General features: G+C 38.1%; 12 protein-coding genes and 1 long non-coding RNA gene across 20 annotated transcripts; 6 read left to right on the forward strand and 7 right to left on the reverse strand.

Moving 5' to 3' along the window:
* Window positions 1-184: 184 nt before the first annotated feature.
* PLA2-GAMMA (Phospholipase A2 family protein) lies at window positions 185-1,306 on the reverse strand. The gene is made up of 4 exons (NM_119091.3): window positions 1,183-1,306; window positions 957-1,076; window positions 716-889; window positions 185-587 (listed from the first exon to the last, which is right to left on the reverse strand). Exons 1-4 carry the CDS (start codon window positions 1,298-1,300, stop codon window positions 436-438), a joined length of 564 nt encoding a protein of 187 aa, NP_194675.1. The 5' UTR covers window positions 1,301-1,306; the 3' UTR covers window positions 185-435.
* Window positions 1,307-1,612: 306 nt separating this feature from the next.
* On the reverse strand, window positions 1,613-3,187 carry PLA2-DELTA (Phospholipase A2 family protein). 2 transcript variants are annotated; one of them, NM_001341968.1, is made up of 6 exons: window positions 3,007-3,187; window positions 2,861-2,900; window positions 2,665-2,784; window positions 2,340-2,513; window positions 1,954-2,124; window positions 1,613-1,872 (listed from the first exon to the last, which is right to left on the reverse strand). In NM_001341968.1, the coding sequence occupies exons 1-5, from the start codon at window positions 3,082-3,084 to the stop codon at window positions 1,961-1,963; spliced, it is 576 nt and encodes a 191-aa protein (NP_001328472.1). In that variant the 5' UTR covers window positions 3,085-3,187; the 3' UTR covers window positions 1,613-1,872; window positions 1,954-1,960. The 2 variants fall into 2 exon arrangements, with proteins under 2 accessions (NP_001328472.1, NP_194676.2); NM_119092.3 differs by having other exon boundaries at window positions 1,613-2,124.
* Window positions 3,188-3,244: 57 nt separating this feature from the next.
* AT4G29480 (Mitochondrial ATP synthase subunit G protein) lies at window positions 3,245-5,174 on the reverse strand. Its single transcript, NM_119093.5, has 3 exons — window positions 5,031-5,174; window positions 4,446-4,642; window positions 3,245-3,821 (listed from the first exon to the last, which is right to left on the reverse strand). Exons 2-3 carry the CDS (start codon window positions 4,625-4,627, stop codon window positions 3,635-3,637), a joined length of 369 nt encoding a protein of 122 aa, NP_194677.1. The 5' UTR covers window positions 4,628-4,642; window positions 5,031-5,174; the 3' UTR covers window positions 3,245-3,634.
* A 78-nt stretch (window positions 5,175-5,252) lies between these two features.
* Window positions 5,253-8,990, forward strand: AT4G29490 (Metallopeptidase M24 family protein). The gene is made up of 16 exons (NM_119094.5): window positions 5,253-5,441; window positions 5,552-5,601; window positions 5,694-5,754; window positions 5,874-5,969; window positions 6,050-6,199; window positions 6,401-6,532; window positions 6,803-6,930; window positions 7,034-7,076; window positions 7,155-7,238; window positions 7,398-7,439; window positions 7,581-7,651; window positions 7,846-7,899; window positions 7,980-8,085; window positions 8,182-8,250; window positions 8,337-8,480; window positions 8,590-8,990. The coding sequence occupies exons 1-16, from the start codon at window positions 5,313-5,315 to the stop codon at window positions 8,689-8,691; spliced, it is 1,461 nt and encodes a 486-aa protein (NP_194678.2). The 5' UTR covers window positions 5,253-5,312; the 3' UTR covers window positions 8,692-8,990.
* Window position 8,991: 1 nt separating this feature from the next.
* On the forward strand, window positions 8,992-11,371 carry PRMT11 (arginine methyltransferase 11). The gene is made up of 9 exons (NM_119096.3): window positions 8,992-9,346; window positions 9,442-9,452; window positions 9,575-9,730; window positions 9,827-9,890; window positions 9,971-10,113; window positions 10,204-10,291; window positions 10,399-10,514; window positions 10,605-10,755; window positions 10,917-11,371. The coding sequence occupies exons 1-9, from the start codon at window positions 9,109-9,111 to the stop codon at window positions 11,120-11,122; spliced, it is 1,173 nt and encodes a 390-aa protein (NP_194680.1). The 5' UTR covers window positions 8,992-9,108; the 3' UTR covers window positions 11,123-11,371.
* On the reverse strand, window positions 11,281-13,159 carry AT4G29520 (nucleophosmin). Its single transcript, NM_119097.4, has 7 exons — window positions 12,818-13,159; window positions 12,617-12,727; window positions 12,389-12,457; window positions 12,148-12,279; window positions 11,958-12,035; window positions 11,736-11,867; window positions 11,281-11,614 (listed from the first exon to the last, which is right to left on the reverse strand). The coding sequence occupies exons 1-7, from the start codon at window positions 13,025-13,027 to the stop codon at window positions 11,426-11,428; spliced, it is 921 nt and encodes a 306-aa protein (NP_194681.1). The 5' UTR covers window positions 13,028-13,159; the 3' UTR covers window positions 11,281-11,425.
* Window positions 13,160-13,329: 170 nt separating this feature from the next.
* On the forward strand, window positions 13,330-14,887 carry AT4G29530 (Pyridoxal phosphate phosphatase-related protein). 2 transcript variants are annotated; one of them, NM_119098.3, is made up of 4 exons: window positions 13,330-13,671; window positions 13,761-13,882; window positions 13,971-14,172; window positions 14,405-14,882. In NM_119098.3, the coding sequence occupies exons 1-4, from the start codon at window positions 13,534-13,536 to the stop codon at window positions 14,678-14,680; spliced, it is 738 nt and encodes a 245-aa protein (NP_194682.1). In that variant the 5' UTR covers window positions 13,330-13,533; the 3' UTR covers window positions 14,681-14,882. The 2 variants fall into 2 exon arrangements, with proteins under 2 accessions (NP_194682.1, NP_001328356.1); NM_001341969.1 differs by having other exon boundaries at window positions 13,420-13,882; window positions 14,405-14,887.
* Window positions 14,888-14,929: 42 nt separating this feature from the next.
* LpxA (bacterial transferase hexapeptide repeat-containing protein) lies at window positions 14,930-17,874 on the forward strand. 4 transcript variants are annotated; one of them, NM_001036672.2, is made up of 10 exons: window positions 14,930-15,229; window positions 15,333-15,412; window positions 15,665-15,789; window positions 15,885-15,993; window positions 16,102-16,194; window positions 16,277-16,393; window positions 16,471-16,554; window positions 16,626-16,730; window positions 16,830-16,916; window positions 17,010-17,874. In NM_001036672.2, exons 1-10 carry the CDS (start codon window positions 15,145-15,147, stop codon window positions 17,133-17,135), a joined length of 1,011 nt encoding a protein of 336 aa, NP_001031749.1. In that variant the 5' UTR covers window positions 14,930-15,144; the 3' UTR covers window positions 17,136-17,874. The 4 variants fall into 4 exon arrangements, with proteins under 4 accessions (NP_001031749.1, NP_001329097.1, NP_001329098.1 ...); NM_119099.3 differs by having other exon boundaries at window positions 15,100-15,229; window positions 17,016-17,166; NM_001341970.1 differs by having other exon boundaries at window positions 14,930-15,412.
* On the reverse strand, window positions 17,433-17,632 carry AT4G08185. The gene has a single exon (NR_142185.1). It is a non-coding gene; the product is annotated as an other RNA (long non-coding RNA).
* A 1,471-nt stretch (window positions 17,875-19,345) lies between the features above and the next one.
* On the reverse strand, window positions 19,346-19,561 carry AT4G29548 (uncharacterized protein; the record flags this gene model as incomplete). The annotated part of the gene is made up of 1 exon (NM_001125606.1): window positions 19,346-19,561. The coding sequence occupies one exon, from the start codon at window positions 19,559-19,561 to the stop codon at window positions 19,346-19,348; it is 216 nt and encodes a 71-aa protein (NP_001119078.1).
* Window positions 19,562-19,581: 20 nt separating this feature from the next.
* Window positions 19,582-21,217, forward strand: AT4G29550 (hypothetical protein (DUF626)). Of its 3 annotated transcripts, NM_119100.1 has the most exons (5): window positions 19,582-19,653; window positions 19,800-20,099; window positions 20,183-20,314; window positions 20,402-20,606; window positions 20,691-21,217. In NM_119100.1, exons 2-5 carry the CDS (start codon window positions 19,803-19,805, stop codon window positions 21,131-21,133), a joined length of 1,077 nt encoding a protein of 358 aa, NP_567829.1. In that variant the 5' UTR covers window positions 19,582-19,653; window positions 19,800-19,802; the 3' UTR covers window positions 21,134-21,217. The 3 variants fall into 3 exon arrangements, with proteins under 3 accessions (NP_567829.1, NP_001328164.1, NP_001328165.1); NM_001341972.1 differs by having other exon boundaries at window positions 19,582-20,099; NM_001341973.1 differs by lacking the exon at window positions 19,582-19,653 and having other exon boundaries at window positions 19,751-20,314.
* A 25-nt stretch (window positions 21,218-21,242) lies between these two features.
* AT4G29560 (fanconi anemia group E protein FANCE protein) lies at window positions 21,243-23,385 on the reverse strand. The gene is made up of 2 exons (NM_119101.4): window positions 23,176-23,385; window positions 21,243-23,078 (listed from the first exon to the last, which is right to left on the reverse strand). Exons 1-2 carry the CDS (start codon window positions 23,367-23,369, stop codon window positions 21,791-21,793), a joined length of 1,482 nt encoding a protein of 493 aa, NP_194685.1. The 5' UTR covers window positions 23,370-23,385; the 3' UTR covers window positions 21,243-21,790.
* Window positions 23,386-24,716: 1,331 nt separating this feature from the next.
* AT4G29570 (Cytidine/deoxycytidylate deaminase family protein) lies at window positions 24,717-25,852 on the forward strand. Its single transcript, NM_119102.3, has one exon. The coding sequence runs from the start codon at window positions 24,768-24,770 to the stop codon at window positions 25,647-25,649; it is 882 nt and encodes a 293-aa protein (NP_194686.1). The 5' UTR covers window positions 24,717-24,767; the 3' UTR covers window positions 25,650-25,852.
* The last annotated feature ends 193 nt before the right edge of the window (window positions 25,853-26,045 follow it).

Consider the following 26,045-nt stretch of genomic DNA (forward strand, 5'->3'; position numbering starts at 1 on the left):
TTCTCTCTTTTTTCAGAAGTTCTTCAGCTTACCATCTTCAGGAAAAAAACAGACTACGTGCGAGTAAGATAAGCTTAATTAAAAGCCAAAAAGTGCAAAGTCTACTCTTTATGGTATTAGCCAGGTGTTTGTAGACTTTTCTTTCATCATTGGCTCAGTAACTATATATATTTCCCACTAAGGACAGGAAGACAACCTGGATTTTATAAGATGGAATTAGTGACAATGTCACGTTTTGACTTTAGTGAAGTTATTAAAGATGTGATTAACATCCAAAATAATAGATAAAATACATAGACTGAGTCATTGATTGCCAGTTGATTTTGATCTGGGACAGAATTCAAAGTCTTTTTTTGTTTTATGAATTTTCTATAACAACGAAGTTACAGAGAGTAGTCACTTTAGAAGATGATCAAGAAATAGTACTAGAAGGGCTCATATATTTAAAGAAGCAGAGACTTTGGAGCCTTCTTTTGTTTGAAGGCCTAGTTTTGTTCCAAGGCCATCCTTTGTGTCCACTTTACTCCGAGCGAGATCCACCTCCACGACGGGCACGCTTCCCAGCACCGGGGGATTAAATATATTACCTGCGCAGAGATTATTCACATATATCTTATCATAAGAAATGTCACAATGTAACAGAAAAAGAGTCATGTGGTTTCATCACTAGTACTAGCTTATATTGAATGTCACAAAATCAGAGCTCAATAATTACCTATCCCACTGAAGAAAATGCCGTAATCCATTCCATTGAACACGGTTGGTATCACTATCGAATAAGGGCATTGTGTGGAGAATCCAATCTTTTCTCCGTTAGAGTGTTTAATAGATTTGCTTAGCTTGTTTACGCAACGTTTGAACTGCTTGTGGCAGTTAACGTAAGTCATACCTAATAAAAACCAAATATTAACTCAAGAATGGTTTTCATGCATAGATTATGTTGTTGATTGGTTTACCTTTTAAATCAACACAATTGTCATGAGTCATACAACAAGCATCAAGATCATCACAAGGTGGCTCTCCAGGACATCCAAAGTAACCTATCCCACAATACTTCCCATAGCGAATACCAAGACCTGAAAACAAAGATTGGATCAAAACATATAATGCATGCACAAGTTTTTTTCTCCAAAATCAAAGGAAGGCATAAGAACTAAGATGATAAGAAAAAAACAATCTTACTGTTGCAGTTCTGTGCAATGCAGGTGTTGCTGCACTTCTCCTGGCTGCTAACGACGGCGAGGAGGAGGAAGGCGGTTAAACCGAAAGCAACACGTGACAAAGCAAGCCCGGTGATCATCTTTCTAAATCTCGCTCTCTGGTTGAAGTTTTTGGGTTTTGTGTTCTTTCAAATTCTGTCCCAAACTATTTTTGGCTCTCTCTGGAATGGAATATCCCATTTTTGGTTGGTCCTCCTGCTTTCTTGTCCTTCCCCTCTCTCTCTCTTTTACGTACACAAGAATTTAAAAAATGAAGAAGTTGCATGACTACCAATCAAATCATCATATTTTATGGACGTTCCTTCTCGAAGAAGCATTATCATGGACGGTAAAAACAGAGTATCATTTTTGTTACCTCTTGGAACAGAACACGTTTAAGCTATGTATTCGCAACGGCTAATGATTTTCTTAATGCAATCTGTTACAAATAGATTGCAGATTAATATGTTTCGATTTTCGTATCATTGCTGATTTTTACATCAAGAAACAACAGAATTTATGTTTGATTTATTAGAAAAAAAAAATCCATATACACTTTTTCTTCTTTTCTACATTTGATTTCTTATATAAGTATGAATTCGTTTTGAATCCTCTCATATCTAGAGTAAAAGAGAAACTAATGTAATGTATAAAATACATGGGAATCATGAACCTGAGAGAATTCAAGATCTTGATCATTTTTCATAAGACAACAAAGTTAAATAATCTACAAAACTTGAGAGTTATGAGTCACCTAATGATCAAGAAGGAGAAGGGTTCATCGGAACAGAGACTTTGGAGCCATCTTTTGTTTGAGGGCCTTGATTTGTTCCAAGGCCATCTTTTGTGTCCGCTTTACTCCGTGCCAGATCCACCTCCACGACAGGCCCGGCACTTGCTGGCTTCTTAGGTATAATGATATTACCTGCGCGAGATTATTCGCATCTTATCAGATTTTAACACTAGCTAAACTAAGCTATTTGCAGTGTAACATTAGAAGACAGTATAGTAAGTGCTATAATACAAAATGTCACAAAACAATGTAACATAAGTAATTCGGTTTCATCACTAGCTTATGGTTTCCGAAGTCTATAAGTGATTCTCATAGTGTTATTAATAAACCAGTGCTTATTTAGTTACCTATCCCACTGAAGAAAATGCCATAATTCATTCCTCTGTACACGGTTGGTATCACTGTTGAATAAGGGCATTCCTTGGAAAATCCAACCTTTTGGTTGTTAGATTCTTGGATTGATTGTTTAAGCTCGTTTACGCAACGCTGGAACTGCTTGTGGCAGTCAACATAAGTCATACCTGTAAAAAAGCACCAAATGCAGCATTCTCAGATCCAAGATGCAGAGTGCAATTAGATTTGTAGTGGACAAAGTAGTTAAAAGATGTTAACTTCACTTTGTGTTTCTCTGTTTATAGAATAGTTTTACGTAGATATTCTTGATTGGTTTACCTTTTAAATCAACACAATTATCATGAGTCATACAACAATCATCAAGATCATCACAAGGTGGCTCTCCAGGACATCCAAAGTAACCTATCCCACAATACTTCCCATAGCGAATACCGAGAACTGAAACAGAGATAGGTTTTGCTTCAGAAATGTTCTCCATGTTCAAAGGAATGCATAAGAAAAATGAAAATCTCACCATTGCATTTCTGTGCAATGCAGGTTTTGCTGCACTTTTCCTGACATTTTGATCCAACCCATCAGAAAGAACTAGCAATAACCATCATTTGGAATAAACCACAACGCACAAACATGAACAAAGAACAGTAAGTGATATGTATCAACCTGGCTGTGAACGACGGCAAGGAGGAGGAAGACGGTTAAGCCTAAAGCAACATGTGTCAAAGCACCACCGCGGATCATGTTTCTATCTTACCTTCTCCAGTAGAAGTTTGTTGTTTTGTTCTTTCAAATTCTGACCCCAAGAATTATAATTGTGTCTCTTTGGAATGGAAGGTCCCATTCTTGGTCCTCCTGCTTTCTCGTCCCTCCTCTTTCTCATATGTAAAAAAAGAAGACGTTTCATGATTACCAATCAACCACCAAATTTTATGGCCGTTCTTTATCAAAAAATAAAAATTATGGATGTTAAGAACAGAGTATCATGAAGATCTACATAATCTTTTAGAAACGATATTTATTAGATTGCAAATGATAATATGGTTTCAAATTTTGTATCATTGCTGATATTGATATTAAACAAGGACAAAAACATTATAGTGAAAGCAATTTCCTGGGAAATTTTGTTCTTATTGAGAGCAACCTTTATCAAAGAGTTATAGCAAAATGGATTTTTCTCAGCTTCAAAGCCTCCGTTTCAGGGATAAACTGGAAAAAAAATTGATTCAAGAGAGAATCATGAAAACTAAAAACGGAGGGGATTACACAATCTTCAAGTTATTGTTACTCTCCTTCATGGGTAATAGCCTGTGAAGGTGAATCCTCTGCCGGCGATTTCACCTGCGCAATACCATGCAAAGCATTCGAGACCAAACAATGCAGCGATTCCTGCATCTTCTACCTTCAGACCGGATCTGTTCTTCCATAGGTTCTTTGCGTAGTCTACTTCCTTCCAGAAGGTTTCATAGCGTCCGGGAATGCTGTAATAAGGAGTGGAAGAGTGTTAGATACTTAACACTATGGGCAAAATCAAGATTGCAAAATGTGAATCACCAAAACTCTTCAATTCATGGCAAAACAAAAGGTGGTGATAGAACTCGCATATGTATAAACTTTTCAAGATTAAGGAACAGGACATGCTCTAAAGCCGTCATCAAGAAAAAGGCAATATACTGAGACCTCTTTTGTACCCGAAAATATGGACCGTAAAAGATTAAGAGTCAGGTTATTGTATAATCTAAGACTTAGTAGACTGGAATGATCGTTGCAAATGGGCTTATTAGAGATTAATAATCGAACAAACTTAAGATTGACTACTTTAATACACAATCCTGCAACTTATGAAAACAGATTAAACAAGACAAACAGCTCAACAAAAAGATAGCATCACGAGGTCATAGAAATAAGAGGATAGAATAAAGGATTCATAGTATGCCATTTTCAGTTCCATGAACAGCCAAGTTTTGTATGAGCTCAGCATTCCCTGGCTATCTTATACCTCAAAGAAGATGCTTTATTGACAAAAGTCTCTTTCTAACCAGAATCTAGATAAGGTAACTATGACCAGGGAAATGTTCATATAGAAGGAAAAGAGAGATATCGACCTAGCAAGACGGGTGTAGAGCAACTGCTTAGACAACTCTTGGCACTTCTCAACAGTGGCAGGTTCCTGGATATACTGCTTGTTCTTCTCCAACAGCTGTCTGTAGTAGGAAGTTCCATGCTTAGCCACAAACTTTGAAGCCTCACATGCCTTTGATTGAACTTGTATCAACTTCGATGCCATCTTCACAACCAAATCCTTCAAATACAAAAAGAGATTCTTTGAATCATAAAATTTAAATTAATCAAATTTTGACATTGAAAATTTTGTAAATTTCCCTACTACAGCAAACAAGAGACGTTTCAGTGAATTCACACAAATCAAGCTTAAAGACTTAAAAAGCCTAAAACCCCAAATCCTATATTCCATAACGATAGATCGAACAAACTACAGTGTGAATCAATCAAGCAAATCAAAATTACAAATCAGTCACTCCTAGAACGAACAAATCGTTATCGAAGCAAGAAGAGATCACAGATATAGATCTAAAAGTCAAACCACAAAGCATAGCATATACAAGAGAAGCAGGAGCAAAAGCCTCGACCCAATTGAGAAACATCGGTCAGAGACCAGAAACTCGCCGTACCTTCCTGCAGTTTTGATAATGCAGCACCGGTGAGCTGAGAGATGAGTCGATTCGAGATTTCGGGCCACTGGTTCAACAACAACTGCGTAATACTTCTCTTCTTTATGTTAGAACGACGGCGTAATATGCGTTTCGATTGGAACGATGTCGTTTCTTTCACACTCTTAGAACGACGTCGTATATATTCGTTTTCCTCGAGTTCTATAAAAACGACAGCGTTTTGGATATTTGGCTTTATTATTAGGCCTTGCCGGAAAAACAAAAAACTAGCTCATCGTCGTCATGTCGTCTCTGTCTCCTCCACCGATTCCAATGGAACTCCACGCCGGTAACCGGAAAAAGTTACTAGAATCAATACGCCGTCAGTTATCTAGTTCCAATCGTTCTCTCGATGGATTTGTTCTTCTACAGGTACCCTTGATTAGCTCTTATATACATAATTTCCAACACGTATCGATGATCCGATTCCGAGCTCGCTTTCATTGTGTTTAGTTTGTAATTTTCTTGATTCTGGACGATAGGGTGGCGAGGAGAAAAATCGATACTGTACTGATCACACCGAGCTCTTCAGGTATTGATTTGAAATTTTATCTCGAGGTTTCTTCTCTTTCAATCTGTTCAATGTATTGAGTGGAAATAAGATGATATTGAACTGACTTGTAGGCAAGAGAGTTATTTTGCTTACTTGTTTGGAGTCAGAGAGCCAGATTTCTATGGAGCTATTGTGAGTTTTGCTAGCTATATCTCCATTTCTTAAGAACATATGACCCGTTCACCATTTTCATTCTATATATGTTGATTGTTGCTTAACCAATGACATTGAGTCACTTTCGATATTGGAAGGACATTGGAAGTGGGAAATCTATCCTTTTTATTCCAAGGTTGCCTGATGATTATGCTGTTTGGTTGGGAGAGATTAAGCCATTGTCGCATTTTAAGGTAAATATTTGAACTTTTTTAAGTCTTGTTAATTTGTTCAGTGAGTTTATAGTGATTGCAGTTTGTGCTTCTTGTTGCAGGAAACATATATGGTTGACATGGTTTTCTATGTGGATGAGATTATTCAAGTCTTTAATGAACAATTTAAGGGATCTGGAAAGCCCCTGTTGTATCTCTTGCATGGTCTTAATACTGACAGCAGTAACTTCTCAAAACCTGCCAGCTTTGAGGTTTTGACATTTCATCCTTTCTTCTTCACTTTCTCTGGAGATTTGGTCTTATGTTTGTCTTGTCTTGATGCTGAAGATGAATTATCTTACCGCATGTCTTGTGATCTAGAATTTCAGGATTCTGATGCTCGTACTGTTTTCCTGATATTTGGAATCTCATTTGTAATTATTTCTTTTTACTGTTGTCCTGTCTTATTTCAGGGGATAGACAAGTTTGAGACTGATTTGACTACTTTACATCCTATTTTGGCGGAATGTCGAGTTATTAAATCAAGTTTGGAGCTTCAACTAATACAGTTTGCAAATGATATAAGTTCTGAAGCTCATATAGAGGTGTGAATTTGATTTCCTAACATGTTTTCTCTCGAATTGTTGTTTGTCTTTTTAAATGGTATGCTTAGACCAATGAATGAAATAAATTGATGAAACGATTTTCTTATCTGTTGGCTTGTTCACAATCTGTCGTTTTTGTATCATCTTACGACTTAGGTTTCTGACCTCAATTCTTCTTATCCACTCCATGTAGACAGTTTTTTTCTTCTCTTTTTGCAATTCTCTTACATCTTTCCAACTTTAACCATGTGTTTTTTAATCCACATTAAGGTTATGAGGAAAGTCACACCGGGCATGAAAGAATATCAGATGGAAAGTATGTTTTTGCATCACAGCTACATGTACGGTGGCTGTAGGCATTGCTCGTACACATGCATTTGTGCAACAGGGGATAATAGGTAAGTTTGGTGGATAAATCTTGTTATTGCTGAATATGCAGAAATATTCCTTTTCAGGTGTTTGTACTGAAAAACTAACAAAACGATGTTAAATTGTTTGTAGTGCTGTTCTTCATTATGGGCATGCTGCGGCTCCAAATGATAGGGTAAAGGGAACACACATTCCTCGCTTTTTTAGTTCTCTCATTATTCCCTGTTTGAAAATGTTTTAATACTTGTTGCAGACTTTTGAAGATGGAGATTTGGCATTGCTTGATATGGGTGCTGAATACCATTTTTATGGGTCTGACATAACATGCTCATTCCCCGTGAGTTCTTCTAGCATCAAATCTATTCTTAATTTTCCTCTGAATTGTCTTTGCACCGCATTGACTTGTGTTTTTAATCTTGTTTACATGAACATCATAATTTGCTGAATGTAGTTATCTAGAGAAAGTGGTCTCTAATATTTATCAATTGGTGTGCAGGTCAATGGTAAATTTACAAGTGACCAGAGTCTAATCTACAATGTAAGTGCCTTACAAGATTGGTGCAACGTGGATGTATTAGAAATGTGTGCTCTATTTTTTGTCTTCGCACAATCCAGAGTTTGGTGAGTCTCTTGAAGCTTTACATCTGAATAAGTTTCTCTGATTTTGCCTTCCTTTCAGGCTGTTCTGGATGCACATAATTCTGTAATCTCTGCGATGAAGCCAGGAGTAAACTGGGTGGATATGCACAAGTAAGTCTTACTGAGATGCTATATAGCTCTGTTCTACTATGCATGCAGATGCAGTAATTGGGATTGACAATGTAAGCGTAAACTCAGTTGCTTTGGTCCATTTTGATTTATCCTCTTGTTAGGGAGATAAATTGAAATACATCTCCATATGGTTATTCAGCTTTCTTTGTCGACTGAAGCAAATTAATGTACAGGTTAGCTGAAAAAATCATCCTTGAGTCACTGAAGAAGGGGTCCATACTCACTGGGTAATTCTCTCTGTGTTAGACATTTCAATACTCTTCTCTAAAGGTTAATTCATTCTCATGGTTTCGTTCTCTGTTCCTAGTGATGTAGATGACATGATGGTACAGCGCTTGGGTGCTGTTTTCATGCCTCATGGACTAGGTCACTTCATGGGCATCGACACTCACGATACTGGTGGCTACCCAAAGGTACATCAAATCTTTTTTCAACCCAATAGTATCATCACGTAAATAAAACCACAGTCCCTGTGTCTTACCCGTTGCTTTGATCTTTCATTCTTTTAGGGAGTGGAGAGACCAAAGAAACCTGGATTGAAGTCATTACGAACTGCAAGAGACCTACTTGAAGGAATGGTAAGGGCCGATTGTTTCAAGTAGAAATGCTTTTGGTTCTTCTCATTTATCGTCTCTGTTCATTGTCCTAATCGTATTTATGTCAGGTAATAACGGTGGAACCAGGATGCTATTTCATCAAGGCATTGCTGTTCCCAGCCATGGCAAACGCAACAACCTCTAAGTTCTTCAACCGTGAAACAATAGAGAGATTCAGAAATTTCGGAGGTGTCAGAATCGAAAGCGATTTGGTAATGTCAAATTCATATTCACTACAACGTCTACAAGTTAAAACACTCTCAAGAGTAATGTCATATACAATAATCTCATTTTGTTGTATATGTGTGATTTCTTTTTTAGGTCGTTACTGCTAATGGCTGCAAGAACATGACGAATGTTCCACGAGAGACATGGGAGATCGAAGCTGTGATGGCTGGAGGGCCTTGGCCACCGACCAAGTGATCGTAGCTACTCTTAGGCAGCTTATGGAAATTAAAAACTTGATAAGTAAAACTCAATAATACAACCTTTATTTTTGTTAATGGGAATAAGGAAAAATTGCCTGTGTTTTACTAATCTTGTACATGTAGTTTATTTTGTTTCAGTGTCTTGTTTGTGTGGTTGGATATTAAACCGATTGAATGTTCAAGTGGACAGATAAAATCTAACCGGTTTGGTGCTTGTCGACGAAAACCGAACCGGTACAGAAAATATCTTGAGCACAATTTTAGTTCTAATATAAAATTCATTAACAAGAGAGAAAAAAAAAACTTCAAATTAAAAGCTTCGTGTCTTCATAAAACCCTAATCTCGCGACTTCGTCTCTATCCCCAAAAACCCTTTCCTCTCTTCCTTCTTGTGTGAGACCGAGAAAAAAAGATGACTAAGAACAGTAACCACGACGAGAATGAGTTCATCAGCTTTGAACCAAATCAGAACACGAAGATACGCTTTGAAGATGCTGATGAAGACGAAGTTGCTGAAGGGTCTGGTGTTGCCGGCGAGGAAACTCCCCAAGATGAGTCCATGTTCGACGCCGGAGAGAGCGCCGACACCGCTGAAGTAACTGATGATACCACCAGTGCCGATTACTACTTCGATTCTTACTCTCACTTTGGTAAATTCCCTTTTTTCAAGTTCTATTTTTTTCCTTGTGCTCTTTGGTTATGAATTCTTACTAAGAGTTGAATTTGGTTCCACTTTTTTTTGCAGGAATCCATGAAGTAAGTATCGAGGACAAAGCTCAGTTTTTTTTGTTATAGTTTTTGTTCTAGAAGTTTAATGTAATTCATTGTGTTTTCTTCTGTATATATCTGATGACTGAATTGAGAATGGTATCTGACAGGAGATGTTGAAGGATGTTGTGAGAACAAAGACTTATCAGAATGTTATTTATCAGAACAAGTTTCTTATCAAGGACAAAATTGTTCTTGATGTTGGAGCTGGAACCGGAATTTTGTCTCTGTTCTGTGCCAAGGCAGGAGCTGCTCATGTCTACGCTGTATGTCTTCAATCTTTCAGTCTCTTTTTTAATAATCATAAGTAAGAAGAATCTTTTTCAATTTTGACTGATTTGATTGAGGATGTTTCTTAATAGGTTGAGTGTTCTCAAATGGCTGACATGGCAAAGGAGATTGTTAAAGCTAATGGATTTTCTGATGGTAGGTCTTTTATCCATGTTGAGTTGTATTCAAATCGATAACTTCTGTTCTGTAACATGATTTTTGTTTTATCGATGCAGTTATTACGGTATTGAAAGGGAAGATTGAGGAGATAGAGCTTCCCACTCCTAAAGTGGATGTGATTATATCGGAATGGATGGGTTACTTTTTGTTGTTTGAAAATATGTTGGACAGTGTCTTGTATGCTCGTGATAAATGGCTTGTAAGTTACAGCTCCACCTTGTTACATGAGATTCTTAGTTACCAAAACCAATTAAATGAAATCTTCTTGGTCCTGTGTTTTTATGGATAGGTTGAAGGTGGAGTTGTGCTACCAGACAAAGCCTCTCTGCATCTTACAGCCATAGAGGATTCAGAGTACAAAGAAGACAAAATCGAATGTGAGTGCATTGATTTGACACGTTTTCTCGTCTTTTTTTTTCCAACATTGATCTTGATGTCTGTTGAGATTTGCATTTTTAATTTCTTTTTTGTTGTTCTGCTACAGTTTGGAACAGTGTGTATGGTTTTGACATGTCATGTATTAAGAAAAAAGCTATGATGGAACCACTTGTTGACACAGTCGACCAAAACCAAATCGTCACCGATAGTAGGCTTCTAAAGGTATATAAGATATCATATGATGATGATTAGTAGTATCTCTTTACCTGTGTGACTAATGTTCATTTCATTATTCTTATGGGTTTGTAACAGACGATGGATATCTCAAAGATGTCCTCTGGTGATGCTTCCTTCACAGCTCCCTTTAAGCTTGTTGCACAACGCAATGACTACATCCACGCCCTTGTAGCCTACTTTGATGTATCGTTTACCATGTGCCACAAGCTGCTGGGCTTCTCAACAGGTTCAGATCTCTACAATCTTGTGCTAGCTCTGAGTATTCTATTTTTTTTTGGTGCAAAGAAATGGCATGTTATCGAATAACTTGGTTTGAAGTTTAAACATAGCACATTGTTTCATTATGATCTGAAACTTGCACTGAACAACCATATGTGTCACATGCAGGACCGAAATCCCGAGCTACACACTGGAAACAAACAGTTCTGTATCTAGAAGATGTGTTAACCATATGTGAGGGTGAGACAATCACTGGAACTATGTCCGTTTCTCCTAACAAGAAGAATCCTCGAGACATTGACATAAAGCTAAGCTATTCTTTGAATGGCCAGCATTGCAAGATCTCAAGGACCCAACACTACAAAATGCGTTAAAGTTCTCTCATAAGAAGCAGAACTTCAGAAGATACAATTCTCATATTGTGATTTAGTTTTTATATTTCTTTTTCTCCAGATTACAACTTTCCATTTGCTTCACATTGCAACATTTGCTTCATCTCAAGTTAAATTAATGATTTTGCTCTAAACCATCTCGTGTATGTTCCTTGTTGATCACAAAACTGATGTCTGTCAACACTTTTCAATATTCTCTCCAAAAGATTATAGAAACTAAAGGAAATCTACAAAAAGCAAGTGTGAAGAAAGAGTACATTAAACAAAACCAGTTTAAAACTGTTTCTATAGCTCAGACTTTCCGGATTTAGGTTTCTTTGAAGAAGACGATCCAAGTCCTTTCCACCATCTCCGGACCCGGTTTGACACTTTCTGTGCATGTCTCTTCAGAGCCTCACCTTTCTTCTTGAACTCCTTAGTGATTGTCTTCTTCAATTCTTCTGTTTTACTCTCTTTCTCTTTCAAAACTTTTCCCTAAAAACCAACAAAACCATACAAGTGTTTTAGAGAAAAGAAAGAAAGATCTCGGTTTCCTTCTTCTTCATGAAAGTTTAACCCAAAGATTTGATCATTTGAAAAAAGAAACTTTATGTACCAAGTTCTTGGGAAACTTATCATCTTCTTCCTCATCTTCATCATCGTCGCCATCATCATCTTCATTACCGATATTCCCCTTCTCTATATCTTCTCTAGAGTATACCTTCATGCCAGGTGCTCCTGGCATACCCTGAACATAGCGGTAAAGAGTAAGCTTAAGATCATTCCATGGATATGCATTCCTTGCTTAGTGGTATTGATTGACGTCATCAAAGATTACCTGCATAGATCTCAAAATCTTGTCCATTTCAGCATCTTTTGATGGTTTTGCAACAAATGGTTCTCCAGGAACCCGATCCTGGCAAAGATAAAGAAACACTTATCAAAACGTCATCTCCACAGCAACAACATAAGAACATTCACGGACACAAATCACCAAAGATCCACATTTCAGTTTCAATAAAAGGTACCTTGGGAACAGGAGGAGGTTTCTTGCTGCAAGCATCGGTCAAATCTTTGCATAGATGATTCACCAGTGAAACAAGATCAGGCTTAGACTTGTAAATATACTCTGCAACATCAGTGTCTGAGTAACCAATGACCTGCAACACACACCAACAAACAGATGAAAATCACATTTATCCAACTCTAAATACTCAAAGAAATGCAAATCCAATTGTATTAACAGCTGAAAGACCACATTAAGCTAACCTTTTGACAAGCATTCTCGATCGTCTTGCACTTGGAATTACACATCCCTTCTTCTTGTTGCTCAACCAGCTACGAACCCAAAGTCAAAACAAACAAATTGTTAACAGAGTCACCAGCATTGAGATTCAACAACAAATGTACAAGTTTCCACTTATTTCAATCTCAAAGCTACAATGTAATATTTTCGGATCAAACAAGAAGGGAGAGAGGTAGAGAAATCTCAATTACCACAAGATTATCGCCTTTCTCAACAATGTCAATCTTAAGCATCCAATCAGCTTCCTCTTTCTTCAAATTGCAGACATTTTCAGCAATCTCAATGATCTCATACTCCGAGATCTACCATTTATTTCCCACCAGCAAATTCAGTAAGCAGAAACACATCAAATCAAACTAGAAAGATCACTAAAAATACATTAAAAACTCAACCTTTTTGGGAGAGATCTGTTGTTGCTTCTCCTTCACTAGCTGGTGTAACCGAGAAGATAGTTTCTCGCAAACCTGACACTTTATATACGGAACATCCTCCTTTCTCGGCGTCGAAGAAGGTTTCTTCGCGGCATCGGAAACAGGTAATAACGCCGACGAAGCTAGCAGAGCTAATGTAAGAGCTACCAGAACTCGATTCATCACAACCATTGAAGTCAGAAGCAGAGAAGCTTTCTCTATCTCTCTTAAATATGGTAAAGTTTGGGACTTTAATAAAATTCTTTCACGGGTTCTATATAGAAGATCATGGGTTTAAAGAATTCTCTGGGTTTTGATCCTGTGCCGTGTTCATGAAGTGGAATCGATGTTACGCTTGTTAACGTGTTTCCTGCAATCTTATTGGCTGTTGGAATGCTGACACGAACTTGGGTCCACTTTCTCGACCATGTTAGATAATTACTGTTTTGTTTTTTTGTATGTGTGGTAAATTATTCGGATCACAGCACAAAATGGGCCAAGCAGTAAGGCCCATTAATTAATACGACTGGATGGCTCAAATGTAATTAATAGGATGGAGAGTGGTAAACTTGTCATTGGCAAGACGAAAAGTGGCGTCGGACAATTGGATGTTGCCGTCGACCAATTAAGAAAGAGGAGAAGTGATTTGCAGCTCCGGCGAGAAGCAGAGCTCCGGCGTTGTGTTTATATCTCAGAAAATGGCAAAAATCGTGATATTATTTGATTTCGATCGGACTTTGATCGACGGAGATAGTGACAATTGGGTTGTCACTGAAATGGGACTCACAGAGATCTTCCATCAGCTCCGTTTCACTTTACCATGGAATCGTCTTATGGTATTTCATTTATTAAAGCATCCAAAATCTCATCCTCTTCTTATGATTTACGCATATTGAAATCAAAATTTGAATTGGATTTTGAAAAGGATAGGATGATGATGGAGCTACAATCACAAGGTAGATCGATTGATGACATTAAATCTTGTTTGAAGAAAATGCCTATTGATTCTCATATTATTGAAGCTATCAAATCAGCTAAATCTTCAGGGTATGAACAATGATCAGTTCACTTAGATGGTCTCAGTTTCTTTTTTTGGTTGAGTCTTGAGTGTTGTTTGTTTGGTTCAAATTTGCAGATGTGATTTAAAGATTGTGAGTGATGCAAATCAGTTTTTCATTGAGAAGATACTAGAGCACCATGATTTGGTGGATTGCTTTTCTGAGATTTACACAAATCCAACCTCTCTTGATGATAATGGGAACTTGCGGATCTTGCCTTATCATAGTGATGCATTGCCTCCACATAGCTGCAATCTTTGCCCTTCAAATCTATGCAAGGTACTCTTATCTATCTTTTTTAACTATATAAGAAGCCCTCCATGTTTGCCTTGTAGTTAGACTTGCAATTTGTTTATGATCTTGTCCATTAGAATTTGGGATTAGTTCCGAGTCCAAAAGCTGAAATCTTCAATTCTAGCGTTGTACAAATAGAGATTGCTATATCCATTACCCTTAGATTGGATTCAGTTTTGTAGGATTTTGACTAGTGAAACTTCATTGGTTCTTTCAGGGTTTAGTAATGGATCATTTACGTGCTTCTTCTTCCAATGATCAAATTCCAAGAAGGTTTATCTACCTTGGAGATGGAGGAGGTGACTTCTGCCCGACATTGAAGCTGAGAGAGTGTGATTTTGTGATGCCGAGAACGAATTATCCGCTATGGAAGAAGATCTCAGACAATCCCTTACTGATCAAAGCAGAAGTCAAGGAATGGAGTAGTGCAGAGGAACAACAGAGAATCCTGCTGCAACTTGTCAGCACAATAACAAAAGAAGAAGATTCATAACACAATAACACTAGGCTTTGTTTAGAGTCGATAATAAGTGTTACTGATTAATGCAAAGGTGATGAAAGAACATTTGTTTGTTCCTCTTCACTAAATTGATAAAGGCATTGCTTTGTGTCATGGTAATGGAAATTAATTGCTACCAGCGTTTAAACTCAAAAGCTACATTAAAAATGAAGGAATTTAGCTAAAGCTCATTCGATTTTATATTTGGTAGTGTATATCAAAAGAAAAAATGTATCAGATATTGATTGAAACTGAAAATCCAAAAAAGAAGTTAATTTTTTGCAAAAAGTTGGAACTATCACTTCAAAAGAAATTTATATACCAACAGTAAAAAACTAAGTCACGTGATCGATCCTTGGCACGTGTGAAATTTCATCACTATATCGTTCTTTGAGGCATTTCGTCGAACACCATGTATGCAATTGGAAGGGGTGTGGTTTTGGTCGACGTAGCCCGCCATGATTTCTCTCCTTAAAGCTCGCGAGAAGCTTCTCTCTCCTCTCGTCAGTTCCACTATCCGAAGACTCTCCTCTAGCCTCTCCTGTAAATCTGTCTTTCTCTATTCCCGCTTCTGCTTTATGTGGGCATGTTTAGCTGAATTTGTATCTCTACTCTAAGCTGTGAATAATTGTGTGGTTTGGAGCAGATTCTCGTGAAGATTCGAGGGATTCTGAAGTCTTAATACACCCGAGTGCTGTCGTCCACCCAAATGCTGTGATTGGCAAGGTTTGATTCATTTACTGACATTGCTTTGAGGTCTCTGAGTTGTTTTAAGAACCTTTATATTTGGTGAATTTGGACTTTACTCAGAAATTGAACCCTTCTCTGCTCATTTGAAGACTAGAAACAGCTTAACACTTGCAATTTTCAAATTAGTAGAACAAGATGGTGAATTTGATCTAACCTGGTCAAAGTGTGATGCTTTGTTTGAGATTTGAGCTTACTAGACTGTGGTTAACCAGAAACATTGGCTAACAGGGAGTTTCAGTTGGTCCATACTGTACTATTGGCTCTTCAGTGAAGCTAGGCAATGGCTGCAAACTCTATCCTTCTAGCCATGTCTTTGGAAACACAGAGTTGGGGGAATCTTGTGTTCTCATGACGTAAAAACCCTTCCATCTCTTAGATTATACTCTGTAATTTATTGATTGATTGATTGATCTTTGCTATGTGTCTGTCTTGAATTTTTGTCAGCCAGTGGTGCTGTTGTTGGCGATGAGCTTCCTGGCTATACATTCATAGGATGCAATAACATTATCGGTCACCACGCCGTGGTTGGTGTTAAATGTCAAGACTTGAAGTACAAGGTGTGTGAGAGACGTTATCTTATCACCTGTTATCGTCCTAATCTCACCCTGGTTATAGACTAGGAACCGATATATGTCAAGAACTAATGCTGTGTTTTCTTCTTTTAGCATGGAGATGAATGCTTTCTTTGCATTGGTAACAACAATGAAATCAGGGAGTTCTGCTCGATTCACAGGTCATCAAAGCCCAGTGATAAAACGGTATGTAGCTGACCATTGTCTAATATCATTGAAGTTTCAATAGGTTGTATCATGTTTTGAGTTATGATTATTACTGGAACAGGTTATTGGTGACAACAATCTAATCATGGGTTCTTGTCATATCGCCCATGATTGTAAGATTGGTGACCGCAACATATTTGCCAACAATACGCTTCTTGCTGGCCATGTGGTTGTAGAAGTAAGATTTTCCTTGTGTCTATACTCTAAACCTGGATTTAGCAGCGTGGTTTTATTTGGTCTATGTTGTGAATGCAGGACAATACACACACAGCAGGAGCCTCGGTGGTCCACCAGTTCTGTCATATTGGCTCTTTTGCTTTCATTGGCGGTGGTTCTGTGGTAAATTTTCCTCTAATACCTCTCAAATGTCCTCATTTCCAACAGTTACTCACTGGTACGGTAATATATAGGTCTCACAAGATGTTCCAAAGTACATGATGGTGGCTGGAGAAAGAGCCGAACTTCGCGGTTTGAATCTGGAGGGACTTAGACGAAATGGATTTACCATGTCAGAGGTTTGTACTCTGTCCCAATGTTGAGTCTTTTGAAGTAAGAAACAGAATATCACTTTGGAGTGTTACAAAAGACCATGTCTTGTTTCTTGGCATTGGTAGATGAAGAGCCTAAGAGCAGCCTATCGTAAGATATTCATGTCTACTGAAACAGTCTCCTTAAGTTTTGAAGAGCGTCTCACGGAGCTGGTACGTGTAATCAATGAAAACTCACTTCACTGTCTTCTTCCCTGTGGATCTAGTGCATAAACATCTAAACATATTATATCTGATGTAATTCAGGAACAGGACCAAGAGCTGTACAGTGTTCCTGCAGTATCGGCAATGTTGCAGTCAATCCGAGATTCTTTCACTGAAAGTCGCCGTGGGATATGCAAGTTCAGACAATGGCTCGATTCCACAACTTAGAGACTTAGCTTAGGCATTCAGTAATCAGCAATGGCTTATTATACCTAATTGCTCAATACCATTTCCTTCACTGGAACTGTAATAGTTTGATATATAGCTTTAACTAAGTGTTGTCAACATTCTGTGGGCACATAACATCCTTAAAAATCACTTGTCAGAGAAAGGAAAATTCATTTTGGTATTATTTCTAATACTGTAATGAAGCTATAACTTTTGGATGCTAGACTCATAGATGGAGATGGACTTGAAAAGCCTGAGGCAGCAGAGTACCTGCAAATTCCGATATGCTCAATATACAAGGTATAGAGAGACAGAGAACCAATAAACTCATGGTCGAAATAGAGGAACTAATAAATCGCATCTCTTCGTGAGACCCCACTTTGTTTACAAACTCGTGAAGCCATGAAGCCAAAGGAAAATCTCAAGGCTGGGAATGCAATCTTCTACATCAGTTTCAGGGACTGTGGTCTGACCAAGATCACCGAGCTGTGGTAAGAAGAACCACAGATGGGCATCCGGAACACATGTTTCTTGAAGTTAAGTGTACGGTTGCGGACTTTTCGAGCTGCTCTCTTAACTAAACTATTCTGCTCTATTGGCTACAATTGGTCTGAACACATTTCTTCTAAGATGTTGCAGATTATCCTCTGCTTTTATTTGGTGTTCCAATGTAATCTACCAAGCTGATTGTTTTGTATTAAACCGCTGCAGCCTTATAATTCCTTGAAGAATGAATCTATATATCATTCATTTCCCTTTCTAGCCAAGCATTGGATCTTTCCCGTCTTTAGATTCAGTTTTTTTGGAGTGTTACCAAAAGATCATGTCTTGTTTCTTGGCATTGGTAGATGAAGAGCCTAAGAGCATCCTACCATAAGATTTTCATGTCTACTGAAACAGTCCCTTTAAGTCTTGAAGAGCTACTTAACGAAGATGGTGCTTGTTATTACTCAATTCTCTTCACTGTCTTTTACCCTGTGCATCTATCGCAGAAACATTTGTACATTTTGCATTTTGCAGGAACTGAACCAAGAGATGTACAGTGTTCCTGCAGAATCCGCCATGTTGCAGTCAATCCTAGATTCTTTCACAGAAAAAGGCTTATACAAGTGTTGTGAACATTGTGGGCACAAAATATCCTTAAAACAGTGAGAAGAAAGTTCACTTTGGTTGGTCACTTTATAATAATATACATATTGAAGATGTGTCTACTTACATTAGCCGTGAGAGTAAAGGCAAAATTAGGTTTTCCTGTAAAAATAGCCAGTTGCTTTTAGTGGCTTAGTGTAGATCTCATTCTCATGTCTATTCGTGATTTTAGTTCAATTCATTCTTCTGGTCTTTCCATAATATCGTTTCTCTTAGTTCTTTCTTCTTTGTTGTCATTAACAGTCAACAAAACAGCTACAAAAACTTTTAAACCAATAAAACTGTTTGGTTGAACAAGATACCTAGGTCTAGTTTTAAACTACAAAAGACAATATTTTGTTTTCTTATCATAGAAGAGAAGAGAATCCACTGTTTCCTTTATACAGCCATAGATGTTAGTCTTTCACCATGGACATGCTGAAATTGTGAAGAGAACGCGTTTCCTTTTACATAACTATATACATAATATACTTGATAACAAATGCATGGTACATGGCATTACCCGTGATACACGCCAGCGTGCATATACTGCTTCGTGCACCTCCTCAACCTTGATGCCAGAATTAGGAGTTGTTGCCATGATTTGAGAGAATGTACCAACTGGTATGATCTCTAAAATATGAGCAAGAACTTTCACATTTGCTCGAGTTACGGGTAACAGTTCCTGTTTCAAACAAGGAAACATGTTTCGACTACAATCAATAGAGAGTTATCTCAGTTTTATACATGTGCATTCTATAGTCTTTGGCATCTACTTACTTTAGGTTTCATGATTGACGACATTTTTGCTTGTTTCTCCTGCGGATTAAGAAAAGTTAGTTAGAAAACCAAGAATCTTGTTTTTTCTATGCATAGCTATCGATCCTTTTACCAGATACACCAAAAAAAAGAAACAAGATCAACACTACATAAGCCAAGTATTAGCATCCATTTAAACAAATCCAGGCTCAATTCTACTAGACCCGATGAATAACCCAAAGATCTCTGCTCAGAACAGAGCATACCAAAGAAAAAAAGAAAGAAAGAGAGGAGATGCAATGATTTCATTACGCTAGCTAGACCTAACTGTTACATACGTTCGCTATAGTTTCTGGCTTTCTGTACACGGAATGCAAAGAAAGGGGGAAAACAAAAATTTGAGAAAAGATAAAAGACGTTACTGTTGACCGGTGACCAAGTAGACAATAGCCGGCGACGAAATAAGCGGGAATATCGTTATCCAATTTGACGATTGGTCCAAAACCAAATGAGCCTAGCAGAGCGGAATGAAAATACATCGGTCTAAACGACGGCGTTTATCTGAATATTTATTGCCTTTCTACTTGTCTCCGTTGCCATCCGCCAAATCGACGAAGACGACGATTACCAGGTTCATGAAATCTGCTTCTCACTTTTATTTTAGCCATCGTAGATCTATTTTCTTATGGTCAATTCGCTTCAGTGTTTTGAAATTTTGAAGCCACAGCTTTCTGGATTTGTAATTTCGAATATGAAAATCGACTGAAATTGTTTTAGGATATGGAAGCAGTCGATCGACCGCTGCGCATTGAAGAAACCACCGTATCTCATGATGTATCTAGTTGCGGTTTTATATCGAAAGAAGAATGGTTAAATAAACATCCACCATCTGGATCTGGATGGACTGACGAAGATGATGATAATGACGATGTATTTAGTAGCAGTTTTATATCGAAAGAAGAATTGTCTGACGCTGTACATAACGATCCACCATCTGGATGGACTGACGAAGATGATGATGATCAGGTTGACCCGGCTTTGGAGAAAGAGTTCTATCGCCAAATTCGCGAATCCGACGTAAAGATATACATATATATACAGGATCTTCCCTGATCTCAACTTGTTCATGTGTGACTTTTGATAATAATTCTCGCATGCAGGGATTTGATGTTGACATACGTATTCCGACTAGTTCACTTTATGTGTACAAATGTGCCAACAATGATGACCTTCGTGGTGACATTGTTGGCATTTGTGCTAGAGTGGGACTCCATTGGTACAACTTTCAAAAGGTTAAAAATTCTCATCTTGGTCTAACCACACTACTTGTATTTTTTTACTGAATTCTTCTTTATCTTCTTTACTACCTCTGATTTCAGGGCTCAAACCTTGAGTTGATGCACGTCGATAAATATAATTCTAGATTCTGTGCGCTTATGACTTACAACATTACTGCTGAGGCTGTTGATCCAGCCAACGATTCACGTTTCACTTTCCAGACATGTGTTACCAGAGCTACATGTCAAAAAGATGAAGACCTGAGGATACTGACTGAAGTCTGTAGAATTAAACCAAAGATTCAAGGTGAATGAATTTCTGCTTTTGATTAGTGGGTTGTTCTCTTTTTGTTATCATAATCTTGATGATCCTGGAAAGTGTTTTAAAAAGGTACTGGAGACGAAATAAAGCGATGGAATGACGAAGCTATTGATGATATCTACAAAGGCAATCTACCTGAGTGGATTTCGGATGATACTTTGATGTCATGCAGTGAGCAAGATCACTTTTATAGGGTGCAAGAGTCAGACATCCGAGAACACAACTGGCTTCAACTATACACTGAGATTGCGTCTTACTCGCTGTGGGAAGGAGACATGAGGCTCAAGTCTTGTGTGCCGCTGCAGATTAAGAATGTCCTTGTACGAACTCGTGAAGATTTTAAATCAAAGGAAAAGCTCAAGGCTGGGAATGCCATCTTCTACATTAGTTTTAGGGGTGTCAATACTCCTCATGGTCCACCTCAAGATCACAGAGCCATTGTAAGAAGAACCGTCGATGGGATTCCAGGACATGTTTGTCTTGAGTTTAAGTGTTTGCTCATGGATCTGTGAGCCGCTCTATTTTCTTTATTTGATGTTGCAATGTAACATACTGAAGATCTTAACCCTTAAATAATGATATTGTTTTTGGTTTGTTTTTCTGTTTCACATGCCTCTGGCTTTTGGTCATACAATGTGTAAACAATAATGTTGGTTGTTAATTTTTATGCCTAACTTGTCTTTTGTCTCCAAGACAAAGCTCAAGCTTGCTGCACCTCTGGAGATCAAGAAGGTCGTTCTTGTTCAAACTCGTGAAGCCATGGAGCCAACCGGGGATGCAATCTTCTACATTAGCTTCAGGGACTGTGGTCTGACCGAAGATGACCGAGCTGAGGTAAGAGGACCCATAGATGGGCATCCGCAGCACATGTTTCTTGAAGTTAAGTGTCCGGTTGCGGACTTGTCGAGCTTCTCTATTAACTAAACTCTTCTGCTCTATTGACTAAATTTGGTCTGAACAACTCCTCTTATTACAGGGATCAATATCCACATTCTACAATCTTGCTGCTGATGCAATTATTTCTCCAGCTTCAAAGCTATTGTATCCCAGAGGCAAGTTTCAAATTTACCTTAACTGTTCTTAAACCACCAAGTTCGGAGACAAGACAAAGGCTCCAGATGTCAACCCACAGAGGATTGTTTGAATTACCTGGACTTGAGCTATAGGATCTACAGGGCATTGAGTTTCGATAGGATAGATTTTGTAACTAGACTGTTGGTGCACTTAACTGATTCGATCAGCTGATACTTATGAGCCTGTAGCATCGGAGCACATTTGGCAGTAAAATGTAGCAAGAAGTTTCCAAATTTTAGCGATTTCGAATACCTTTCCGCCAACTCCTGAACCTTGGAAACAAGACAATCGACGGAATCTTGGGATAAAGGGATGCCATGGATCAATATGTTCTGGAAAAGGATAAACAGATATTCATTCCATGTCAGTTCATCCGATATGAGATCTCGATGGCAGGGAAGGAACATAAACCTCCGCTCTTGTGTTCTTCCACAAAGCAACTTCTGGCAAAAACCAGAGATTTGACCCAAGTGCAAGCACTCTTTCAAAACCCTTGAAATCACCTCACAAATGAAATTGTTTATCCCTTCTTTCCTGAGTATTAAAGGGAACACCAATGCATACTCAGCTGCTCTTTGGTGGATCTTGCAAAACTCGATTGTTGAAGACATCAGCACACGAGAGGCAGACTTCTCAAGAGACAAAAACTTTGGAAGCACGATCGAACATAGAACATGGCTTGGCCAACCAAGCTCTTCTTCCTCACTTCCATTATGCAAACTCGAAAGTAAAACTGCAGCAGTCTCATCATCTGCATTCCAAGGCTCAATCAAAGCCAAAACTCTCAAAGAGTCCTTACCCTTCTCCAAGCAAAGTCTCCGAATGTCGTTACACAAGGTTAAAACTTCAGAAGTAGACTCAAAGTTCGAAATCTGAGCTCTAAGATTCACAGCCATTTCATGATCATGAGCTTGTAACCCAACAGTCATGGTATGATCAATGTTATGCACAACTTCTCTCTGATCTTCTTCCATATCCTCTTTGATTTGAGTTATCTCCTTCCCATTCCAAGAATCAACAACCAGCATTTCTGAATCTACATCATCACAGGATACAGGAAGCCATGGAAGAATTGTACCAGCAGAACCAAGTTTCTCACTGAGCCAATCAGGTACAGAGTCAAATACCTGCTTCATGCTGTCTTCATCAGCTGAATCCAAATCTAGATTAGATATCCATTCAAATTTTGGTTTAGGAATTCTGTCGAGCAGGTTATGTGCATCTCTCTGAACCCAGAAATCGACAACTTTATTACCACCACTACCCAACATTTCTCTAGCCAGCCAAACCAAATCACTAACGCAAAACCTCTGATACTCGAAAAGAAGAAAAGATAGAATCTTTGACTGAACCATGTTCGGTAATGTCTCAATGAAAAGAACCCTAACGGAGAAACAAAAACAATTTCATCAGCAACCCAAATCGGTCCAGAACATATAGAAAAACAAAACAAAAATCCAAATTGAAATCTGGGTATTACTTCTTCGTAACCGGAGATGAATTCTGATCGCATTGTTTCTTCAGCAATGAAACAAACGAGCTCCGGTTGATCGGCGCCGCCGCAGAGGAGGAGGAAGAAAAAAGGTTCGAAGCCTGGTCTAACCACAGCGAAGCCTCAGCCTCCGGAGATGGACTCTTCAAGAAAATGTCGAATAGTGGAATCCACTCCTCCATTTTGTCCTTCCCTCTCTTTCTCTCTCAAGTCTCAACCGTAATAAACGAATTCTCTGTCAAGTCAACCACTTTAAAACGCAAACGCTCTTTAAAACGCAAACGCTATTTTGGTCCACTAGTATTAATAAACATAAACAATGAATACAAGTAACCAAAGTTACTAATTCTATATGTCAGTATGAATTTCTTCACTTTCTTATGCCTCAAGAAACTTATTTCCCAATCATAGCAGAATCAATGTATTTTACCATGAAAAATTAAGACCATTGAATTAATTTCTACACGCTTTAGTTCATTACTTTCTACTAAACTACTAAAGCAATACTAACTAATTTAAAGTAATCGTAACAAGTTTAAAGCAAAGTAGATTGATTTGAAAACGGTTCATGAGTCATTATCTTTTTAGTGTATATACCACTCACATTCTCGTTTATATTTTGTAATCTTGTGTACGCATGTGATTGTTTGTTTACATACGTAATCACACCCTGTCAAAAACATTCAACATGCACACAGCACATTTTATTTATAACTAAGTTTGCAATTTCAAAAATCGAAAATATATATACGTATGCTGGACTTGAATATTGTAAGCAAACACATTTTCTATATTGGATTTGAATATAGACTGTAACACCACGAAGTCATGAGTCATGACTATGCTACAATCTACCGACCACATTTGAACTAGCATTTCACGAAATAAATTTCTTAATTTTTGTCATCTATTACTATTCATACCACTAAGAGCTAAAGACTATTGAGCCATATTTTACTAAACTCCTCTCTTCACCACATCTAGTTTTTGCTAAACTACGAAAACAATCCTAGTTACTTTGCTAAAAGAATCGTTTGTAAGTCAAAGTCTTAAGTCATCCATGAGTGGATCCTAATAAGAGTCACAATCACCTTTTGATTATGTAGTGCAGCTGGTTATGTACGTATGTGAATGACATTAACACCATTTTAATAGTACAATTCAATATGATCAACTAGCAATTTGTTGAAAAAAATCTTATAGTTTTCATCTATATAACAATATAATATAAAACTATCAAAATGTTATTAATTAAGAGTAATTAAGACTATTGAGCCATATTTTACATCTCTTCATTACATTACTATCGACATGGTTTTGAAAAGATGGTTCATGAGTCTTATTGATAAAGAATTTTAAGAGTCACAGTCACCTTTTTATTTTGTTTTGTAGAGTCGGTTGCACATGTGATTGACGATTGACGTAAACACCAATTAAAAAGTACAATTCTATATGCACACGACACGACACAACACGGGCTATAAATAAGTTAAGACATTGCTCCTCCTCTTCTCATCACTTTTCCAATCTCTCAACATAAAATCCCACAACAATTCACAACCCGAAAAAAGACAGAGACAATGGCACAGCCCATGCGCTTCATGCTCAATCATATAGAAACAGAATCCTACGGCGCTTTCACCCCTCAAAACCTTAGTCCGCTGATCAATCGTGCGATTCCACACACTCGAGCTCAAATCTCCGGATCACCTGTCGTAGCCGTCGGCCGAGGATCATCAGGTCGGACCTTCTTTGGCGTCAATGTGGAATTACCAGGTCTGCCTCTTGACCACTCCATCCACGCCGAACAGTTCCTTCTCGCCAACCTCGCCCTCCACTTCGAGCAAAAACTCGAATGCATAGCCATCTCCACTAACGGCTACTACTTCCAGGAGCCATGCGGCCACTGCTGCCAATTACTTCATAAAATCAGAGATATGTCTGATACCAAAATCTTGCTCACGAACCCAACCGGTCAGAAAGGAACATACATGAATCTTTCGACCTTCCTTCCGCAAGGATTAATCTCCCAGGCAAACGTCCCTCGCCTTCTCGAGCGGAACTTTAACTGCATCGAACTCATAAATCACAGTCTCTACATGGATATCTGCAGTTATTCCGAGCATTGTAACCATCTCAATTGCAGGGCTCTAAAGGCGGCGACCATATCGTACGCGCCGGATAGCAAGTGTCCGTCGGGAGTGGCGCTGATTGATCACCGAGGTAAAGTGTACAGTGGAGGGTACATGGAAAGTGTGGCGCATAACACTAGTTTGGGGCCAGTACAAGCCGCACTGGTTGACTTCGTGGCTAATGGCGATGGCCAAGAGTTCAAAAATATCGTCGAAGCGGTGCTGGTGGAGAAGAAATGTGGGGTGTTGAGTCAAGAGGCCACTGCGAGGATGATTTTAGAGAAGATAGCCGACCCCGACTGCATTTTCAGGGTCTTACATTGCAAATAAGTCCTCACACTAATGTGGGAAACGAGACTATAACTCAACAAAAGAAATATGATTTATAATAGTTTAAAATATTATTAAAAAAAGTTAGTGATAATAATGTAAGGGCAAATTATTTCCCAGTATCTACATGGATATTTTAGTTTGAAGTTCATCGTTGAATAATTTTTACAGAAAAAGATGGAAACAACTTATTTTTCGAACCCTAAAAAAAGTCTCAGTACACAAGCATGTATCATTTCCCCTTAAACCAATCCTAAGAAATAACAAATTGCGTCAAGTATTAGCAATAGTTCTTCGAAGATTAGTAACCTCATGTAAGACGTTACGTTAGAAGTCCTAGTCAGAGTTAGAGAAAATAAAGTGATTAAAGGTTGAGACTTGCTGAAACATAAAAGT

The sequence above is a fragment of the Arabidopsis thaliana genome, chromosome 4 (genome assembly GCF_000001735.4).
Source record: "Arabidopsis thaliana chromosome 4, partial sequence".
Classification (NCBI taxonomy): Eukaryota; Viridiplantae; Streptophyta; class Magnoliopsida; order Brassicales; family Brassicaceae; genus Arabidopsis; species Arabidopsis thaliana.

What these genes read in the sequence shown, in the direction of transcription:
- PLA2-GAMMA (NM_119091.3), bottom strand. Translation starts at nt 1,300, where the DNA reads ATGATCACCGGGCTTGCTTTGTCACGTGTTGCTTTCGGTTTAACCGCC. An exon ending in CATTGCACAGAACTGCAACA is followed by an intron (nt 1,077 to 1,182) that starts GTAAGATTGTTT and finishes CTTTGTTTTCAG; the next exon opens with GTCTTGGTATTCGCTATGGG. An exon ending in CATTTTCTTCAGTGGGATAG is followed by an intron (nt 588 to 715) that starts GTAATTATTGAG and finishes ATCTCTGCGCAG; the next exon opens with GTAATATATTTAATCCCCCG.
- PLA2-DELTA (NM_001341968.1), bottom strand. Translation starts at nt 3,084, where the DNA reads ATGATCCGCGGTGGTGCTTTGACACATGTTGCTTTAGGCTTAACCGTC. An exon ending in TTGCCGTCGTTCACAGCCAG is followed by an intron (nt 2,901 to 3,006) that starts GTTGATACATAT and finishes TCAAAATGTCAG; the next exon opens with GAAAAGTGCAGCAAAACCTG. An exon ending in TAATTGTGTTGATTTAAAAG is followed by an intron (nt 2,514 to 2,664) that starts GTAAACCAATCA and finishes GCTTTTTTACAG; the next exon opens with GTATGACTTATGTTGACTGC.
- AT4G29530 (NM_119098.3), top strand. Translation starts at nt 13,534, where the DNA reads ATGGCAAAAATCGTGATATTATTTGATTTCGATCGGACTTTGATCGAC. An exon ending in AAATCAGCTAAATCTTCAGG is followed by an intron (nt 13,883 to 13,970) that starts GTATGAACAATG and finishes TCAAATTTGCAG; the next exon opens with ATGTGATTTAAAGATTGTGA. An exon ending in GCCCTTCAAATCTATGCAAG is followed by an intron (nt 14,173 to 14,404) that starts GTACTCTTATCT and finishes TGGTTCTTTCAG; the next exon opens with GGTTTAGTAATGGATCATTT.
- AT4G29490 (NM_119094.5), top strand. Translation starts at nt 5,313, where the DNA reads ATGTCGTCTCTGTCTCCTCCACCGATTCCAATGGAACTCCACGCCGGT. An exon ending in GATCACACCGAGCTCTTCAG is followed by an intron (nt 5,602 to 5,693) that starts GTATTGATTTGA and finishes ACTGACTTGTAG; the next exon opens with GCAAGAGAGTTATTTTGCTT. An exon ending in CAAAACCTGCCAGCTTTGAG is followed by an intron (nt 6,200 to 6,400) that starts GTTTTGACATTT and finishes GTCTTATTTCAG; the next exon opens with GGGATAGACAAGTTTGAGAC.
- AT4G29520 (NM_119097.4), bottom strand. Translation starts at nt 13,027, where the DNA reads ATGGTTGTGATGAATCGAGTTCTGGTAGCTCTTACATTAGCTCTGCTA. An exon ending in AACAGATCTCTCCCAAAAAG is followed by an intron (nt 12,728 to 12,817) that starts GTTGAGTTTTTA and finishes AATAAATGGTAG; the next exon opens with ATCTCGGAGTATGAGATCAT. An exon ending in AACCTCCTCCTGTTCCCAAG is followed by an intron (nt 12,036 to 12,147) that starts GTACCTTTTATT and finishes TATCTTTGCCAG; the next exon opens with GATCGGGTTCCTGGAGAACC.
- AT4G29550 (NM_001341972.1), top strand. Translation starts at nt 19,803, where the DNA reads ATGGAAGCAGTCGATCGACCGCTGCGCATTGAAGAAACCACCGTATCT. An exon ending in ATTGGTACAACTTTCAAAAG is followed by an intron (nt 20,315 to 20,401) that starts GTTAAAAATTCT and finishes CTCTGATTTCAG; the next exon opens with GGCTCAAACCTTGAGTTGAT. An exon ending in AATTAAACCAAAGATTCAAG is followed by an intron (nt 20,607 to 20,690) that starts GTGAATGAATTT and finishes TGTTTTAAAAAG; the next exon opens with GTACTGGAGACGAAATAAAG.
- AT4G29480 (NM_119093.5), bottom strand. Translation starts at nt 4,627, where the DNA reads ATGGCATCGAAGTTGATACAAGTTCAATCAAAGGCATGTGAGGCTTCA. An exon ending in CTCTACACCCGTCTTGCTAG is followed by an intron (nt 3,822 to 4,445) that starts GTCGATATCTCT and finishes TCCTTATTACAG; the next exon opens with CATTCCCGGACGCTATGAAA.
- AT4G29560 (NM_119101.4), bottom strand. Translation starts at nt 23,369, where the DNA reads ATGGAGGAGTGGATTCCACTATTCGACATTTTCTTGAAGAGTCCATCT. An exon ending in TCATCTCCGGTTACGAAGAA is followed by an intron (nt 23,079 to 23,175) that starts GTAATACCCAGA and finishes TTTCTCCGTTAG; the next exon opens with GGTTCTTTTCATTGAGACAT.
- AT4G29570 (NM_119102.3), top strand. Translation starts at nt 24,768, where the DNA reads ATGGCACAGCCCATGCGCTTCATGCTCAATCATATAGAAACAGAATCC.
- LpxA (NM_001036672.2), top strand. Translation starts at nt 15,145, where the DNA reads ATGATTTCTCTCCTTAAAGCTCGCGAGAAGCTTCTCTCTCCTCTCGTC. An exon ending in GAATCTTGTGTTCTCATGAC is followed by an intron (nt 15,790 to 15,884) that starts GTAAAAACCCTT and finishes TTTGTCAGCCAG; the next exon opens with TGGTGCTGTTGTTGGCGATG. An exon ending in CAAAGCCCAGTGATAAAACG is followed by an intron (nt 16,195 to 16,276) that starts GTATGTAGCTGA and finishes TTACTGGAACAG; the next exon opens with GTTATTGGTGACAACAATCT.
- PRMT11 (NM_119096.3), top strand. Translation starts at nt 9,109, where the DNA reads ATGACTAAGAACAGTAACCACGACGAGAATGAGTTCATCAGCTTTGAA. An exon ending in AGCTAATGGATTTTCTGATG is followed by an intron (nt 9,891 to 9,970) that starts GTAGGTCTTTTA and finishes TTATCGATGCAG; the next exon opens with TTATTACGGTATTGAAAGGG. An exon ending in CAAAGAAGACAAAATCGAAT is followed by an intron (nt 10,292 to 10,398) that starts GTGAGTGCATTG and finishes GTTCTGCTACAG; the next exon opens with TTTGGAACAGTGTGTATGGT.